Source organism: Pan paniscus, chromosome 21 (genome assembly GCF_029289425.2).
Source record: "Pan paniscus chromosome 21, NHGRI_mPanPan1-v2.0_pri, whole genome shotgun sequence".
NCBI classification, from domain to species: Eukaryota; Metazoa; Chordata; class Mammalia; order Primates; family Hominidae; genus Pan; species Pan paniscus.
This window is the reverse complement of record NC_073270.2, coordinates 55,616,838-55,632,353: the sequence shown is the minus strand read 5'-3', so window position 1 is coordinate 55,632,353 and position 15,516 is coordinate 55,616,838. Positions and strand designations below refer to the sequence as shown.

The window sequence follows — 15,516 nt, the reverse complement described above, 5'->3', positions numbered from 1 at the left end:
GGGGCTTGGTCTTTAAGCTTTTCAAGCTTTTGGGTGATTCTATCATGCAACCAGGACTGGAACTGCTGTTCTGGGCTTTTCATTAGCAGCAAATCGCACAGGGAGGCTTTTTGTCTCTTTGCCTGTGGCTCTATTAGCTAGGACTCCACCGTGGACAGGCTTTTGCCAATCAAGTCAAGAGAGGAGAGGGGAGAGGGACACATCCTGTAGGAATTGGGGAGGGACGAAGAAAAGGACCCCATGTAGAGGGGAGAGACGGAGGTAAAGAGGCAGGACTTGGGTCATAGGTAGGAGCAAAGCAGACAGGCTCTGAGTGCAGTGCCTGCTCTTCTGGAGGAGTCTCAGTGGGACCACAGTGAAGTGTGCTCTGCAGCTTCACTGCAGGTGGTGGGGAGGGGGACGGGGCAGGTGCAAGGAGGGCAGAGGATGGCCGGGGAGGGGAGGGCATTTAGATGCCGTGAAGCAGTGGTTGTCAAACACTGGTCTGTATTAGAATCTACCTGGGGGGCCTGTGAAACCACAAAATACTGAGCCCACCGCAGCCACCTGCAGAGGTGCTAATTCAGTAGGTCTGAATGGGCTTGGGAATCTGCAGATCTAACAGGTTTCCAGTGATGCTGCTAGTCTGGGGAGCCCATTTTGAGGACTGCTGATCAGCGTGGTAGTAAAGAGGGCAGGCTCGGGAGTCTGTGCCCACAGCTGTCTGATTCTCTTGGTGCCTCAGCACTCTCATCTGCAAAGTGGGTATAATGAAAGCGCCAGCTTCTGGCAGGCTATGGGGACAATCTGAGATCATCCAAGGAAAACGCAAGCACACTGACTGCCACAGAAAACATTCCAGAAACTCAGCGGTTCATCCTCAGAGGAGCTGTCCTGTTTCTGCTAGTGCTGTGCTTCGCCAAGCGTGTTCACAGGATCAGCTGCAGCAGCACCACCTGGCAACTTGTTAGAAACGCAAATTCTTAGCCTGGACCACATGGTGAGACCCCATCTCTACTAAAAATAAGAAAAAATTAACTGGGTGGGGTCACGCCTGTCTGGAGTCCCAACTACTCCAGAGGCTGAGGTGGGAGGATCGCTTGAGCCCAAGAGGTCTGGGCTGCAGTGGGCCACGATCACGCCACTGCACTTCAGCCTGTGCAATAGAGTGAGACCCTGTCTCAAAAATAAATAAGAAGAAACACAAATTCTTTCGGACCCCATACCATACCTATGAGATGCTGGTGTGAGACCCAGCAGCCTGTGTGTAGCAAGCCCCCCACCGATTCTGATACCCAGAAAGGCCTAAGCTAGAGCTTTTGTGAAAAACAAAAAAGTTGGTAGATAGGGGGTGGGGGCAAAGGGCCTCTTAGTGTGATGGAAGTTCTGCAGAGCCAGGCCTCACAGCCATCTGGAAGTTTCCTCCCAGCAGCACTGCACTGGGTGAGGGGCCCAGCCGAGCATGGAGATTGGAGGCCATGGTCTTGCCAGCCCTGACTCCAGTGTTAGCCGTGGATGGCCACGTGAGGACTCCTGGGCCTCTGATGACTGATTAAAGTTACTGAGGCCTAGAATACGGGAACTAGAAAGAGATGCATGTCCAGAAATGCATGGTGATCAGCAGGGGATGCTCTGGGCTGGAGCCTACAGCAGCCTCTGCTTCGGTCAGAGGGCCTAGCTTTGCACAGGGGTCCTGAGGGTGAAGACAGGGCGGGAAGGCAGCCTGGTGGCAGGGGCGGTGGCTTGTAGGAAGAAGAGGTGGGCAGGCTGCAGAACCTCAGCTCTCCCTACAGCTGGGGCCTGGGTACCTCCAGCCCCACACCATGTCTGTCCTTGGGGAAGTACCCCTCTCACGGCCCTCACAGCCACCGCAAGACATCCTCCCCTCCTCAGGCCCCCAACAGGTGGTTTTTAGTAAAACCATACTGGGGAATGACAGGATTTTGAAACCCTCAAACCTGGGCCCTGACAGGTGTCTCAGCTGCTGGCAGGGCAGAGGCACTGCTGGGAGAGTGGCACAGGTCCAGACTCCTGTGGTGCCCCATGGAGCTTCAGAGAGGGAGCAGATGGGGTCGTCCACAGCCCCCCTGGCTGCGGCAGGTCACAAGGCCACCAGACACCCCCACCCCAAGAGCCATGCTTCAGAACTCAAGTTCCGTCACCTCCTTCTCAGGGGGGACGACCGGTGTGTGTATGTGTGTGTGTGTGTGTGTGACGTGTGTGGAGGTGCTGGGCATCCTCAAAGCAAGGCTCATCTCCCCATTTCCTGACAGTGGGGACCACCAGCTGCGTAGCAGGCCAGCCCCCTGCCCCACCCCCACAGGCGCATGGTACTAACCATCTTCTCAGTCTTGCTGAGGTTGACGTCCTTCTTGTTCCTGCGGCGTGCCTTGGTGTCCTCGATATCCATGAGGCGAATGAGGGGCATGGTGCTGCCGCCCAGCAGCAGGATGGTGAAGAGCACGATGACGATGGTGGTGGTGCCGATGAGCTGCCGCTTCTCCATGGGCTCCAGGTCCAGGTGTAGGCTCAGGGCGTAGGGGATGGCTCCCCGCAGGCCTGGGTGACAGCAAACAGTGTGAGAGGACACAGTGAAGAGGCAGCAGCTTCATGGGCTGGCTTCCCTGGAAATCCAGCCGGCCCAGCACCACGACCAGCTGACTATTCTAATGGCCCTGCTGAAGAGTGTGTGCTCACCCTGTGAGGCTTTGGGGTGTAAAGAGCAGGTGGCAGAGATGTGGGGACCACAGACTCACCTCCATTCCAACATTGGCAGATCAAATGAGGTGGCCTGCCCCAGCTACAGAGCCCCAGATGCGGGTGCGGGAGGACTTAGCAAGCCTGATGCTCGTGTCTTGGAAACTGCAGGACAGCTGCTGTGGGCTGAGCCCTCCCTGTGTGTGCGCCAGGCCTGGGCAGGTGCTCAGCGTGCAGAGCATCACTGGATCTTCACAGGAATCCTCACCGAGCAGCGCTACTCTTGTCCACAACACACAGATGAGGGATGGAGGCCAAGAGCAGCATGGCCCGCCCAGGGCCACTCAACTAATACCCACAACAGCACAAGATGCAATGTGTCCAGTACCCCTCCTATCTCGAGATGCTGTCCCTGTGGAGGCCCCTGGTGGCACTGATGGGGCTGTGGGCTGCTTAGGTGGTAATGACAGGCTGGCTGGTCCTCTGTGAGGCTACTAGGGCACAACTGAGGGGCATGGACTGAGCTGGAAAACAGCACATTCCTCTGTTAGAAGCTTCCTGGCTTCCTTGGTGCCATACGGAGGGGACAGGCAGTCCTAGTCCCACCCTTGGGGAGCTCCTAGAGCAGCTGGGAGGAGACACAGCAAATGAGGGCTGTGAAATGCTACCTGGAAGAGATGGTGGGGGGAGGGGGGTGGGGGGTTGGGGGGCATGGTGCAGACAGCACCAGGACCTTCCCCAGACAGGAAAGCGGGGAGGCTCACATCACCATGGGGTAGGGCAGCCAGACTGCTGCAGGCCAGACCCAGATGGGGAGACGGCAGGGCAAGAGCAAAGGGCACATAATACAGAGACATGGTGAGGATAAGGGACTCTCAGCCTCTCTAAACCTGTCACGGGCCAGAGGATTCAGTGACACGGGACATGTAATGTGCTTTAACAGGGTGTGTACCCAGCAAGTGCTTAGTACCGGCTAGCCAGGCCACGGGGCAATTCAAAGTAGGATTTCTTGGGCAAGGGGGATGCAAAGGCATAGGGATGACAGCATCTCCACGGCATCCAAACAGGCAGCTGGAAACAGGAGTACGGATCCCAGAGGGAGGTCTGGGTTCGCGGGAACAGCTTTGGGACTAGGTGGAAGTGAAGGCCAGTGGACGGGTGAGCGCACTCGGTGAAGTGCAGAACACATGAACAGAAGTGGGGCTGGGGCCAAGTCCTGAAGAAGCCACTATTTGAGGGGTCAGCGAAGGGGGACGAGCCCAAGGAGACGTCAAAGGAGAGAAAGGAGGAGCATGGCCCAGAGGCCGGGGAAGAGAGTGAAGTGGTCCTCGCCAGAAGGTAGGGGCAGTGGGAAGGAGGTAGGCTAGGATGGGGGCGGACGCCTCCCCTCCAGGTCTGGCTGCGGGAGGTCACTGGTGACCTGCCAAGGCCAATTCCAGCCCCGTGGACAGGCGGTGAAGAAGTGGAGAAAATGAGCGAGCACGGCTCACTCGCAAGGGTCTGGCCATGGCGAAAGAGGTGCGGACGCAGCTGCGGGGGACGTGAGGAGGAACTCTGGCTGAAGTTGCTGGTGTTTTGTGGGAAGGAGGAGAAGCTCTGATTGCTTAAATGATGATGGGAGGGGCCGGTAGCAGAGGCCTGTTCAGTGCCCCTCGTTGAGGATCCAGGAAAGCCTGGATGGAAACCCACAGAGCAAGAGCCCGGGGAGCCTGGGAGAGAACAGGAGCCGACAGCCCCCGCCATTTCAAATACACTCCAACCTTCCCCATAACGCTCTCTTATCCTCATGCCCCCCTTCCCAAATAGCCCACATCACTTCAAAAACCTCTGACACACTTCTGCAACCATTTACAAAGTAGTTTGCCTCACTGGCAAAAGAGATTAGGAAAAAAATGAGTTTTTCTCACCATATACAAATGTATATGTATATATACACATACGTACATATATATGAAACATATACATTTTTAAACATGGCCTTTTGAAAGAAGAGAAATCTGAGACAAACTTGCAGATATGCCTTTGGATAGAGAACATTATAGTGTGTTGCTATAACCCAACCCACACGGAAAATACTTTAATTATAATATTTAAGCAAGAAAGCATAAAGAACAGTATGTATTGCTCAAAAATAAATTTAAGGATGCCTATGGATCCAGTTCTTTAGAAGCAAAGATGTATGAAATCATTTCCGTCCTTTAAAAAGTGATTAAATAGCAACTGAAACATTCAAATTAAACTACTAGAACTTTGTGACTAAAAGGAAAAATATCCAAAACTAACCTAAGGTATGAAACAGTTTCAACTTTCACCTTTTCTACCTTGAGACCATTATCACTTCAGCCTACAAGACCCCCAGGGAGGCGCTGAAGCACGCCCAGCTGCATCCCGGACTGCACTATGGTGTTCAGAAGAGAGTGGCAGAAATCCCGGCTCTGCCTCCAGTGGTCACGTGACCCTGGGCATGACGTTTGCCCTCTTCCAACCAAGCCTCACCCACTTCATAGCACCATGGTGAGGGGCACCATCTTGATTGCAGTGGGTGCCATTAAACGGGAGTATTGATTACTTGTGGTTTTGCCAAGGGCGCTAGCAGAGAACCACAGCTCTCCCTGTATGGGGCGTGCTTTTAACAGGTACTTCCCCACCCCATTTATCCAAGATTTGACTTACCACTAAACCACATGATGAACATCATCTTCGGTGTGATTTTATGATCCCGGAAGAAATTCAGGAGGTAGGAAAGAGGGAAAATGTTTACCGCTCTGCCAAATAGTACAAGCACCTGTTGATAGCAACAAACTAAGTCTTAGGTGAAAACATCTGGCTCTTCAAGCTGAAGCTTCTTGGATGAAGCTAATGCAGACTGTGTAACACATCCCGTACAAATGCAGTATTCCCCTCAGCCACAAAAGACACGAGCAACACCATGCTCGTCAGAGACCCAGCATGGGCGTGCTGCCACAGCTGCGGGATTCTATGCATCTAGGAAAGGATAAAGCTTTGTACGTTACCTTTCTCAGTAGCCAGAAAAGAGAGGACGGACGAGGTATCAGGAAGGGCTTTAGTAATGACAGCAGAACAAAACTGAATGCCAAGAGGCTGTACAGAAGTATTCACAGATTAGTTTAAGGGCAACCTGACTCCAAAGGTGCCCCTCCTTGGGACAGGCCTGCATTGATCATTCCAGCACTAGGGGGACAGACAAGGTGTTTCTGCCTCTCCCTCAGGGAAAGGAGGGCAGCTATGAAGGACCTCCCATGCATGGAAACACTGCTCTCTGAGCAAGAGGAACGCAGAGGTAGGGACTATCAGGAGGCCACATGCCCCGGCTTAGCCTGCCAGCTGCTTGCTGTGGCTTTTGGTTCCTCTCCATCTCCAAAGGCATGCTAGTCTTGGCAAAGTACAGCTTTATGTAAAGTTTACATCTTTTTTTTTTTTTTTTTTTTTGAGACAAAGTCTCGCTCTGTCTCGCATGCTGTAGTGCAGTGGTGTGATTGTGGCTCAATGCAACCTCAACCTCCTGGGCTCCAGTGATCCTCCCACCTTAACCTCCCAAGTAGCTAGAACTACAGGTATGCACCACCATGCCTGGCTACTTTTTAAAATTTTTTAGTTAAAGATGAGGTCTTGCTATGTTGCCCAGGCTGGTCTCAAACTCCTGGTCTCAAGCAATCCTCCTGCCTTTGCCTCCCAAAGTGCTAGGATTACAGGTGTGAGCCACTGCACCCAGCCTAAAGTTTAAATCTTATCTAAGTGGATTCTTAGGACATTTATTACTTTACTTTCATTTTCTTCATCTTGGTTCTCACCATAACTACTTGAAAAGGATGATATAGACATGTACAGTACATTCTTTAGGCTTTAAGTTTATTCCTTTAACAAGCATGAATTTGAGAGTTTTTTTTTTTTTTTGAGATGGAGTGCTGTGGCGTGATCTTGGCTCACTGCAACCTCTGCCTCCGGGTTCAAGCAATTGTCCTGCCTCAGCCTCCCTAGTAGCTGGGATTACAGGCGTGTGCTACCATGCCCGGCTAATTTTTGTATTTTTAGTAGAGACGGGGTTTCGCCAAGTTGGCCAGGCTGGTCTCAAACTGCTGACCTCAAGTGATCCACCCGCCTCAGCCTCCCAAAGTGCTGGGATTATAGGCGTGAGCCACCATGCCTGGCCAAGAGTAAATGTTTCCAATCATCAAACATTTCTATGCCAGACAACATGCTAATCATTTTACATGCATTATCCTGCTAAATTTAAATCCTTGCAAAGGTCTTACAAAGTAGGTATTGTTGTCTCCAGTTTATAGACAAGGAAACTGAGGTATAGAGAGATGAAGTAATTGGTCCAAGTTGACAAGGCAGGAAGTAATGGATCCAAGTCTCAAATCTGGTTCAGACCCCAAAGCCCATGCTCTTGCCCACTAAATTGAGTTTACAGGGCAGGAACTGTAACCCACCTGAATAGGCCATCTCCACTAGCTGCAGGGCCAGCCTGGGCCTAACTGCTTAGAGAAAACTGAGTTGTCACCCCAGGGCATCCTTTCATTTTCCTCCCAACCTGTGGCTGAAATAGTCACCTCCCTGTTTCACCCACTGAAATCCAATCTTCCATGCCTACACTTGTTTCAGGTTTGATCAAATGTGTCCCTTTTCCCCAGTGGCCACACTAAAGGCTATTATACTTTTTTTTTTGAGATGGACTTTCGCTCTTTTTGCCCAGGCTGGGGTGCAAATGGCATGATCTCAGCTCACTGCACTGCAACCTCTGCCTCCCGGGTTCAAGCGATTCTCCTGCCTCAGCCTCCTGAGTAGCTGGAATTACAGGCGCATATCACCATGCCCAGCTAATTTTGTATTTTTAGTAGAGATGGGGTTTCACCATGTTGGCCAGGCTGGTCTCAAACTCCTGACCTCATGATCCACCAGCCTCGGCCTCCCAAAGTGCTGAGATTACAGGCGTGAGCCACCGCGCCCAGCCTAGGCTATTATACTTTCTGTAAAGGACTTTTGCTGCTTCTCTCTTGCCCTGAAACCTGAGTTTGGAGGACAAATAACAGTGACCAAGAGCAATGAGCTCTTGCTGACAGAGATGGAAGTACCCAGGTTGCAGGAAGAATATCTTATAAACAGACAAATAGACAAATATAAATAGACAAATTTGAAGAAAACTGCAGTAAGAAGTACATAATAAATTATCCAGAAAAAGCAGAAAAGAGAAAGAAATCCCAACTCTATGACCACTGTGAACATGTGGCTATATTTTCTATACATATTTTCTTTTTTCTGTGCATAATATTTTTACATGGTTATGATCGATTACATATTCAATTTTGAAATCTGCTTTTACCTCCTCACACAAAAACTTACAAACCTGTACTTTTATTTAAAGACCATAATATTCAAGGCCATTAAAAATCTTAAAAAACAAGCAAAAGTCCTTTCTGGGGATATTTATTCACTTAATTCTACCCCTGCCCCCTTACTGTATGTTTGTGATTTTTTTTTTTTTTAACAAAAGAAACTTTAAACAAAAGAGTGTCTATGTAGCTGTTGACTTTGAACAGTTAACAGTTACATAAATGAATCCGGAACATGTGTTTATTGATCTACAAATAAGTAATTAAATTTAAAAAAAAAAAAAGGAAAATACTTACTATGCACCAGATGACAAAGGAAATTTCAAACTTGTGAGGAAAACTAAAAATGGACAGGCCAAGAAATGCAAACACACATGTTTCTGAAACAAACCAAAGAATGGATTATTCAACCCCAATGATTTCATTCCAATATGGTACTAAACTATTAAGCAAGCAAACATTCACAGTCAGAATCCAATACAACACTTTCCTTATTTTCTTGAAAATCCTGCAGCCAGTATCTTGGTCAAACTTGTGCTTAAATTCTCTCATTCTTTTCTATTACATAAGCTACATGTCCCTGGTATTCAGAAATCTCTTAATGTAATGAGTCAACTGTCAAATACTTCTGCAAATAAACACGATCCCACCCAGGGAATATGATAAACACAAGAATCTGTCAATCTGCTGAACACTGTCATTAGCAAGGGCCCCAGCTGCGGCAAAGTGGCAAAAATTCAGAGCAAATGACTGCAGACGCCACATGACAAATGTGAAGGGGCCTCTGGTTAACTTCCACATGATTAGCTTAATATATTTAACATTGCCACAAGGTTTAGAACACAGCTCACACCCAGCAGGATTTGCAGAGTGAGACTCATTGCTAACTCCTGGCTCCACTCTGCAAGCCAAAAAGAGCCCAATATTTACTCTCTGTCACACAAACTTGTATATATTAAGAAAAAGCACCTTATAAATTTCTAACACTAGGCTCTCTGCTTAAACTGTGATGGCCCTCAGAACAGCATAATGACTAAAGAGATTAAAACTGTATATATATATTTTTAGAGACAGAGTCTCACTCTGTCTCCCAAGCTGGAATGTAGTGGCACGATCTCGGCTCACTGCAACCTCCGCCTCCTGGGTTCAAGCGATTCTCCTGCCTCAGCCTCCCAAGCAGCTGGGATTACAGGCGCTCGCCACCACGCCCAGCTAATTTTTTTTTTTTTTTTCAGTAGAGACAGGGTTTCACTGTGTTGGCCAGGCTGGTCTCAAACTCCTGACCTTGTGATCCGCACACCTTGGCCCCCCTCAAAGTGCTGGGATTACAAGCATAAGCCACCGCGCCTGGCCTAAAACTGTATTTTAACATAGTTGATCACAAACAGCAAGGCTGTTTTACATTCTAACAATGTTTTTCCTCTGAATGGTACCCAAGTTTAAAACAAGTCCACAAGCTGGAGAATTTACCCCCCCTTCTCTCTTTGAAATTTTTTTCTTATCTAATATTTGTGTGATCTTTCCAAATGAGCACATTTAGAAGACATTCAGATCTAGTGGATGCTTTTCCCTAACAGCATCAACTCCAGGATCTGGATACATCACGGTATCCATTTGCTCTGAATTTCTGCCACTTTGCCACAGTTGGGACCCTTGCTAATGAAGGTGTTCAGCAAACAGGCAGAATTGTGTTTATCATCTTCCCTGGGCGGGATAATGTTTATTTGCAGAGAAATTTGACAGTTTTTCTGTCACATTTGACAAATTGTCAAAATTCGACAATTTTTCTAATGCTAATGCCCAATCCTCTATGGATGGATATTTAGACTGTTTTTATTTCTGAGAGGTTCAACAAACACCCCAGTACGGGCTAAATTCCACAGGGTTGGACTGTTGGGCCGAAGAGCACGTGCCTTTTAAATTCAGACAGACGTGGCAAATGACTCTCCAGAAAAGATTCCAGTAGGCCTGTTTTCCACACGCCAAGGCCAGAAGTGGGTATTATCAAACTTAACATTTGCCAAACTGCTGGGTACAAAATAGAATCTTTTTGGATGGATGATTTGCTTTATGTGTCTTTAACTGGGAGGCTCAGGGTCAGAATCTGTAGCCTGGCTTTCTGAGAGAGGTGCTGTACAAATAATACCCTCTGGCCCAGGAATAAAGAGACCTGGCCTGCATACCCACTTCTTGGCCATGAGACCATGGGCAAGTCATGTGACTACTCCTCACCTGAGCCTCCTTATCTGCTGAAGTTTCTGCCTGGGTTGCCTTTGCCTCCTAGCACGCTAACAGTGTGGAAGTAGCAATTAAAAATGAGACAAGTGGCCGGGTGCGGTGGCTCTTGCCTGTAATCCCAGCACTTTGGGAGGCCGAGGCAGGCGGATCACAAGGTCAGGAGATCGAGACCATCCTGGCTAACACAGTGAAACCTTGTTTCTACTAAAAATACAAAAAACAAAATTAGTCAGGCATGGTGGCGGGCACCTATAGTCCCAGCTACTCGGGAGGCTGAGGTAGGAGAATGGCATGAACCCGGGAGGCGGAGCTTGCAGTGAGCTGAGATCACGCCACTGCACCCCAGCCTGGGCGACACAGCAAGACTCCATCTCAAAAAAAAAAAGAGACAAGTCCCTCAAAATGCCAGGGGTGATTTTGATGACAGCTAGGGCAAAGTCACTTGGGGGCCAGCTTAAAGGGACATGGTGAGAGTTGTTCCCCGACTCCAACCACTTCCAAGTATAAAGTTGGTGGGGAGATACATGGGTATGTCTGAGCGTGGGGGAACAAGAGCTTGAACAAACTGCTTAAAGACAAAGCCATCGTGGTTTATCCTAGCCCAACAAATGACACCTCTACTGCGAACTGTCCCCGAGTGATGTCCCTCAGGCTGCTCTTGTGAATAAAGGATTCTGTGGACAAGTTTGGAAAATTCTATAACTATATCCCCCGTTAAGGATTTGACAATCCATTATTTGCTGAAAAGTCTGGCAATTCATAAATGTTAAATTTTATTTAACCAGGATTTCCTAAACTCTTGTTTGACTACAAAAGCTTTATGTTTTTCTTTCTTTCTTTTTTTTTTTTTTTTTTTAAGATCATAGCCCACTGAAGCCTTGAACTCCTGGGCTCAAGTGATCCTCTCAGTCTCCCAAGCAGTTGGGATTACAGGTGTGAGCCCCATGCCTTGCTTGACTATGGAGCCATTTTCACCAAACCATCATTAATATTTTATTTCCAAGGAATACATTTATGGAAATGTCACATTAATACATTAAAAATGCATGTATCAAATGTTCATAATTGGTTCTCACTATTTTTGGTCTTTAAATTGTAGGCGCCAGATGTTCATTTATTAGGTGTTTGGTTTACTTTATGAAATTTCAAAGCCAGAGGAACAAACAAAAGATAAGGGAGTGAGGGATCTGGCTCTGAGAAGCTGCTGCCCTGCTGCCAGGGAAAGTCTCAACTGACTTCTCAAACAGGATAAGGAAGCAAGATCAGCTCTGGGTGGGCCTGCTCATGGCCACACAGAAGCAGAACTCACCACATAAGAAGGCCACAGTGCGGAGGGTCTGCTGCATGAGGATCTGGGTGACTGGGGAGAGGTTATGGTGCGTGTAGTGGGACATCACGATGCCTGAGAACAGGATGGCCATGATGCCTAGAGAGGGAGAGAACAGAACAGAAAGCACTGCCGTGTGATCCCCAACTCAGATCTCACAATGCCTGCAAGGCCCTGGGACCTAGAGCATTAGAGGGTTTAAGAAAAAGGAAAATAAATGAATTCCTGAAGCCTCCCAGAGGCTTCAGAAAAAATACTATGGGTCCCTTCGCTCTGGCAGCCTCATTACTAGCTGGGTGACCTTGAGCCACATTATATCCCCCATCAGAGCCTCAGTTTCCACTTCTGTACAGTGGGACTAATAGTAGCCACTCACAGAACTGTTAGGAGGGTGAGTGAAAATAAGCCATGTAAAGTCCCCTTCACAGCACCAAAGCTAAAAAGGTGTGGACCATCACTGACATCCAGGGATAGGGTTGGCAGATGTGGAACCTGTGGCTATTGAGGGCCCACTGCACTACCCCCCCCCTCCACCCTTTGTTTTGGGGGGGACAGAGTTTTGCTCTTGTCACCCAGGCTGGAGTGCAATAGTGCGATCTTGGCTCATTGCAACCTCTGCCTCCCAGGTTTATGTGATCCTCCTGCCTCGGCCTCCTGAGTAGCTGGGACTACTACAGGCACGCATCACCATGCCTGGCTAATTTTTTGTATTTTTAGTAGAGAAGAGGTTTCACCATGTTGGCCAGGCTGGTCTCAAACTCCTGACCTCGGTGATCTGCCCACCTCGGCCTCCCAAAGTGCTGGGATTACAGGTGTGAGCCACTGCACCTGGCCAACTGCACCGTTTGTATAAGGAACTTGAGCACCTATGAATTTTCTATACGTGGGGAGTCCTACAGCTGATCCTCCACAGATGCTGAGGGATGACTATATAAGGGGGGCAAGCAAACCACTCTGGGGGGCAGAAAGGAGCCTAAGAATCTGTGTATGGAGAATGTGTGGATTCTTTTTTTTTTTTTTTTTGAGACGGAGTTTCAGACTTTTTGCCCAGGCTGGAGTGCAATAGCGTGAAATCGACTCACTGCAACCTCCCCCTCCTGGGTTCAAGCAATTCTCCTGCTTCGGCCTCCCAAGTAGCTGGGATTACAAGTGTTCACCACCATGCCCAGCTCATTTTTGTATTTTTGGTAGAGACGAGGTTTCTCCATGTTGGTCAGGCTGGTCTCGAACTACTGACTTCAGGATTGTGCCAATGTGCTGGGATTACAGGCGTGAGCCAACATGCCCGGCCTCTTTTTTTTTTTTTTTTTTTTTTGGAGACAGGGTTTCGCGTTGTCGCCCAGGCTGGAGTGCAATGGCGTATCAGCTCACTGCAATCTCCATCTCCTGGGCTCAAGCAATCCTCCCACCTCAGCCTCCCAAGTAGCTGGGACCACAGGCACATACCACCACGCCCAGCTAATTTTTGTATTTTTGTAGAGATGGGGTTTCACTATGTTGCCCAGGCTGGTCTCAAACCCCTGAGCTCAAGCAATCCAACCTGCCTCGGCCTCCCAAAGTGCTGGGATTATAAGTGTGAGCCACTGCACCCAGCTAAATGTGTGGATTTTGATGGACTTTTAAAATACTTTTCCTTAACTTTGAATTTTCCCATAATCATGAACTGTTATTTAAAAAGGTAATGCATCTTTTCTTCAGAGCCCTGCACGAGGGTGTGTACAACCTTCTGTGCTTACACAGGATTTGAGCCTCGACATTCATCCGCTGCCCTCAGTCACTCCTGAGGAACTCACAGGTCTCTTCTCAGCATCTCCCTGCATAGGGAGCAGGAAAGGGGTCTCTATTTCATGTAAGGAAGCTGAGATTGTTTTAAAAAATCATCAAATAAGCTGCCAACATATACTAACTGCAAGTCAAACTTTAAAAGCAAAGTTTTAATTCACTTCTGCCATTTTGTGAAAACAGTGACTATCTGGCAAACTTTCCGTGTATAAAAGGGTGAAAATCGGCCGGGCGCGGTGGCTCATGCCTGTAATCCCAGCACTTTGGGAGGCCGAGGCGGTGAATCACGAGGTCAGGAATTCAAGACCAGCCTGGTCAAGATGGTGAAACCCCGTCTCTACTAAAAATACAAAAAATTAGCTGGGCGTGGTGGCACATGCCTGTAATCCCAGCTACTCTGGAGGCTGAGGCAGAGAACTGCTTAAACCTGGAGGGGTGGAGGATGCAGTGAGCCGAGACTGCGGCACTGCACTCTAGCCTGGGTGACAGAGCAAGACTCTGTCTCAAAAACAAACAAACAAACAAACAAAAAACTGTAAAAAAAAAAAAAAGGGTGAAAATCACAGCACTGTATTACAGACTTGTCAACTGCTAAGCTTACTGTAACACAATACCCTACTTTTTTGTATTGCCCCAGCAGGTATGGGCTGGCTGAGTGACAGCAGGAGCTGGACATTTGATCTCCTAACCCTCTTAGGAAACAGCAAATGCCTTTGCTCTTCAGTTTCCCCTACAGGGAGATTCCAGCCATGCTTCCTGTAAGACACACCTGACATGGTGGGCGAAGGAAAATGAGAGGGTAGGAGACTTCTTTACCTGCTCCTTTAGGGCTCTTTGAAGCTCAAGAGTGTTTTTGTTGTTGTTTTCCTTTGAGATGGAGTTTCACTCTTGTCACCCAGGCTGGAGTGCAATGGTGCCATCTCAGCTCAATGCAACCTCCGCCTCCCAGGTTCAAGCGATTCTCCTGTCTCAACCTCCCAAGCAGCTGGGATTAGAGGCGCAGTCTCGGCTCAGCCTGTCTACAAAGGCTGACAGTAGCCCTGTGGGATTGAGGATCTAACATGGACCAGTCTTCCTTCTGGTTTTCCTTACAGGAAATCTCCATCTTTAAGGATGGCAACAAATTCAAACATTTTGGATTTTTCTATATGGATAAGTAAGCCCTGTCTGGGGGCTGAGACTGGACCACAGCTGCCACCTGTGCACCTGACCCACTGTTGGCACTGGGCCATCTGGACAATCCCAGAGGGCTTTACCCTGGGCTAGTGTGGGGTCAGGGCACCTTGAGTTCTAGGCGAAAGGAAAGAGGGTCAGCAGCAGGCACAAAAGCCAGAGGGATGGCTCAAGTATCTGCCTCATATGCCCTCCAGAAGCAAAGGGGACTCTCCACCACCCACATCACCCTCATCTGCGGCCAGTGGAGCAGGCTACAGAAACACAAAAGCGGTGGTTGGTGCAAACCAGGATAACTTTTTTAAGTGAGGTAAAAGGCATGGTATTTAAAAAAATACGCTTAAGGAAGAATTTCCTTCAAGAATTAGGCAAAATCGTTTAAGAAAGCAAATGCAGCAAAAGCGTTCAGCCTCCTGAAGGAAGAATGGCAGAAAAGAAGAAAGGGAGAGAGGAAATCCACTTCTGTTTATGGTTACATCCACTGTTCTAGATGTAATAAAGGAAGACAGTATGGGATTCAAGTCCAAAAGGCAGTGAAAAGGTATCATGGTACAATTTACACTGTACCGTGCCTTACTGTATGTAAAATATGACATACTTCTTGAGGGCTGAGTGAAACCATAATGAGTACGCTGTGTTAATTACTCAATAATAAACATATTTTGCCATAAAACATTCAGACTCACTGAGGTACAGAGTAAAAGAGAATCTATTCACACTGCCCGCTCAGAGGTAACTACTCTTAACTACTATTAACACTTCAATATGCAGACTGCCAGTTCTTTTACCATGTGACTATAAAGTTTATCTTGAAAGTAATAGGCTTGGCATGGTGGCTCACACTTGTAATCCCAGGACTTTGGGAGGCCAAGGTGGGTGGATTGCTTGAGCCCAGGAGTTTGAGACCAGCCTGAACAACAGAGTGAGACTGGCTCTACAAAAAATACAAAACTAGTTGGGTGTGGT

At 48.2% G+C, this 15,516-nt stretch overlaps 1 protein-coding gene across 2 annotated transcripts in view; it reads right to left on the bottom strand.

Annotated features, from left to right (window-relative positions):
* The window catches only part of SLC9A8 (solute carrier family 9 member A8), a 79,366-nt gene that overhangs the window by 5,734 nt on the left and 58,116 nt on the right, over positions 1 to 15,516 (bottom strand). For both annotated transcript variants that reach the window (XM_003809261.5, XM_034947719.3), the window contains exons 11-14: positions 11,578 to 11,694; positions 8,328 to 8,410; positions 5,350 to 5,461; positions 2,318 to 2,538 (exon numbers count right to left, since the gene is read on the bottom strand). In XM_003809261.5, the coding sequence (XP_003809309.1) occupies positions 2,318 to 2,538; positions 5,350 to 5,461; positions 8,328 to 8,410; positions 11,578 to 11,694 (533 nt within the window). The remainder of the gene's footprint in view (positions 1 to 2,317; positions 2,539 to 5,349; positions 5,462 to 8,327; positions 8,411 to 11,577; positions 11,695 to 15,516) is intronic.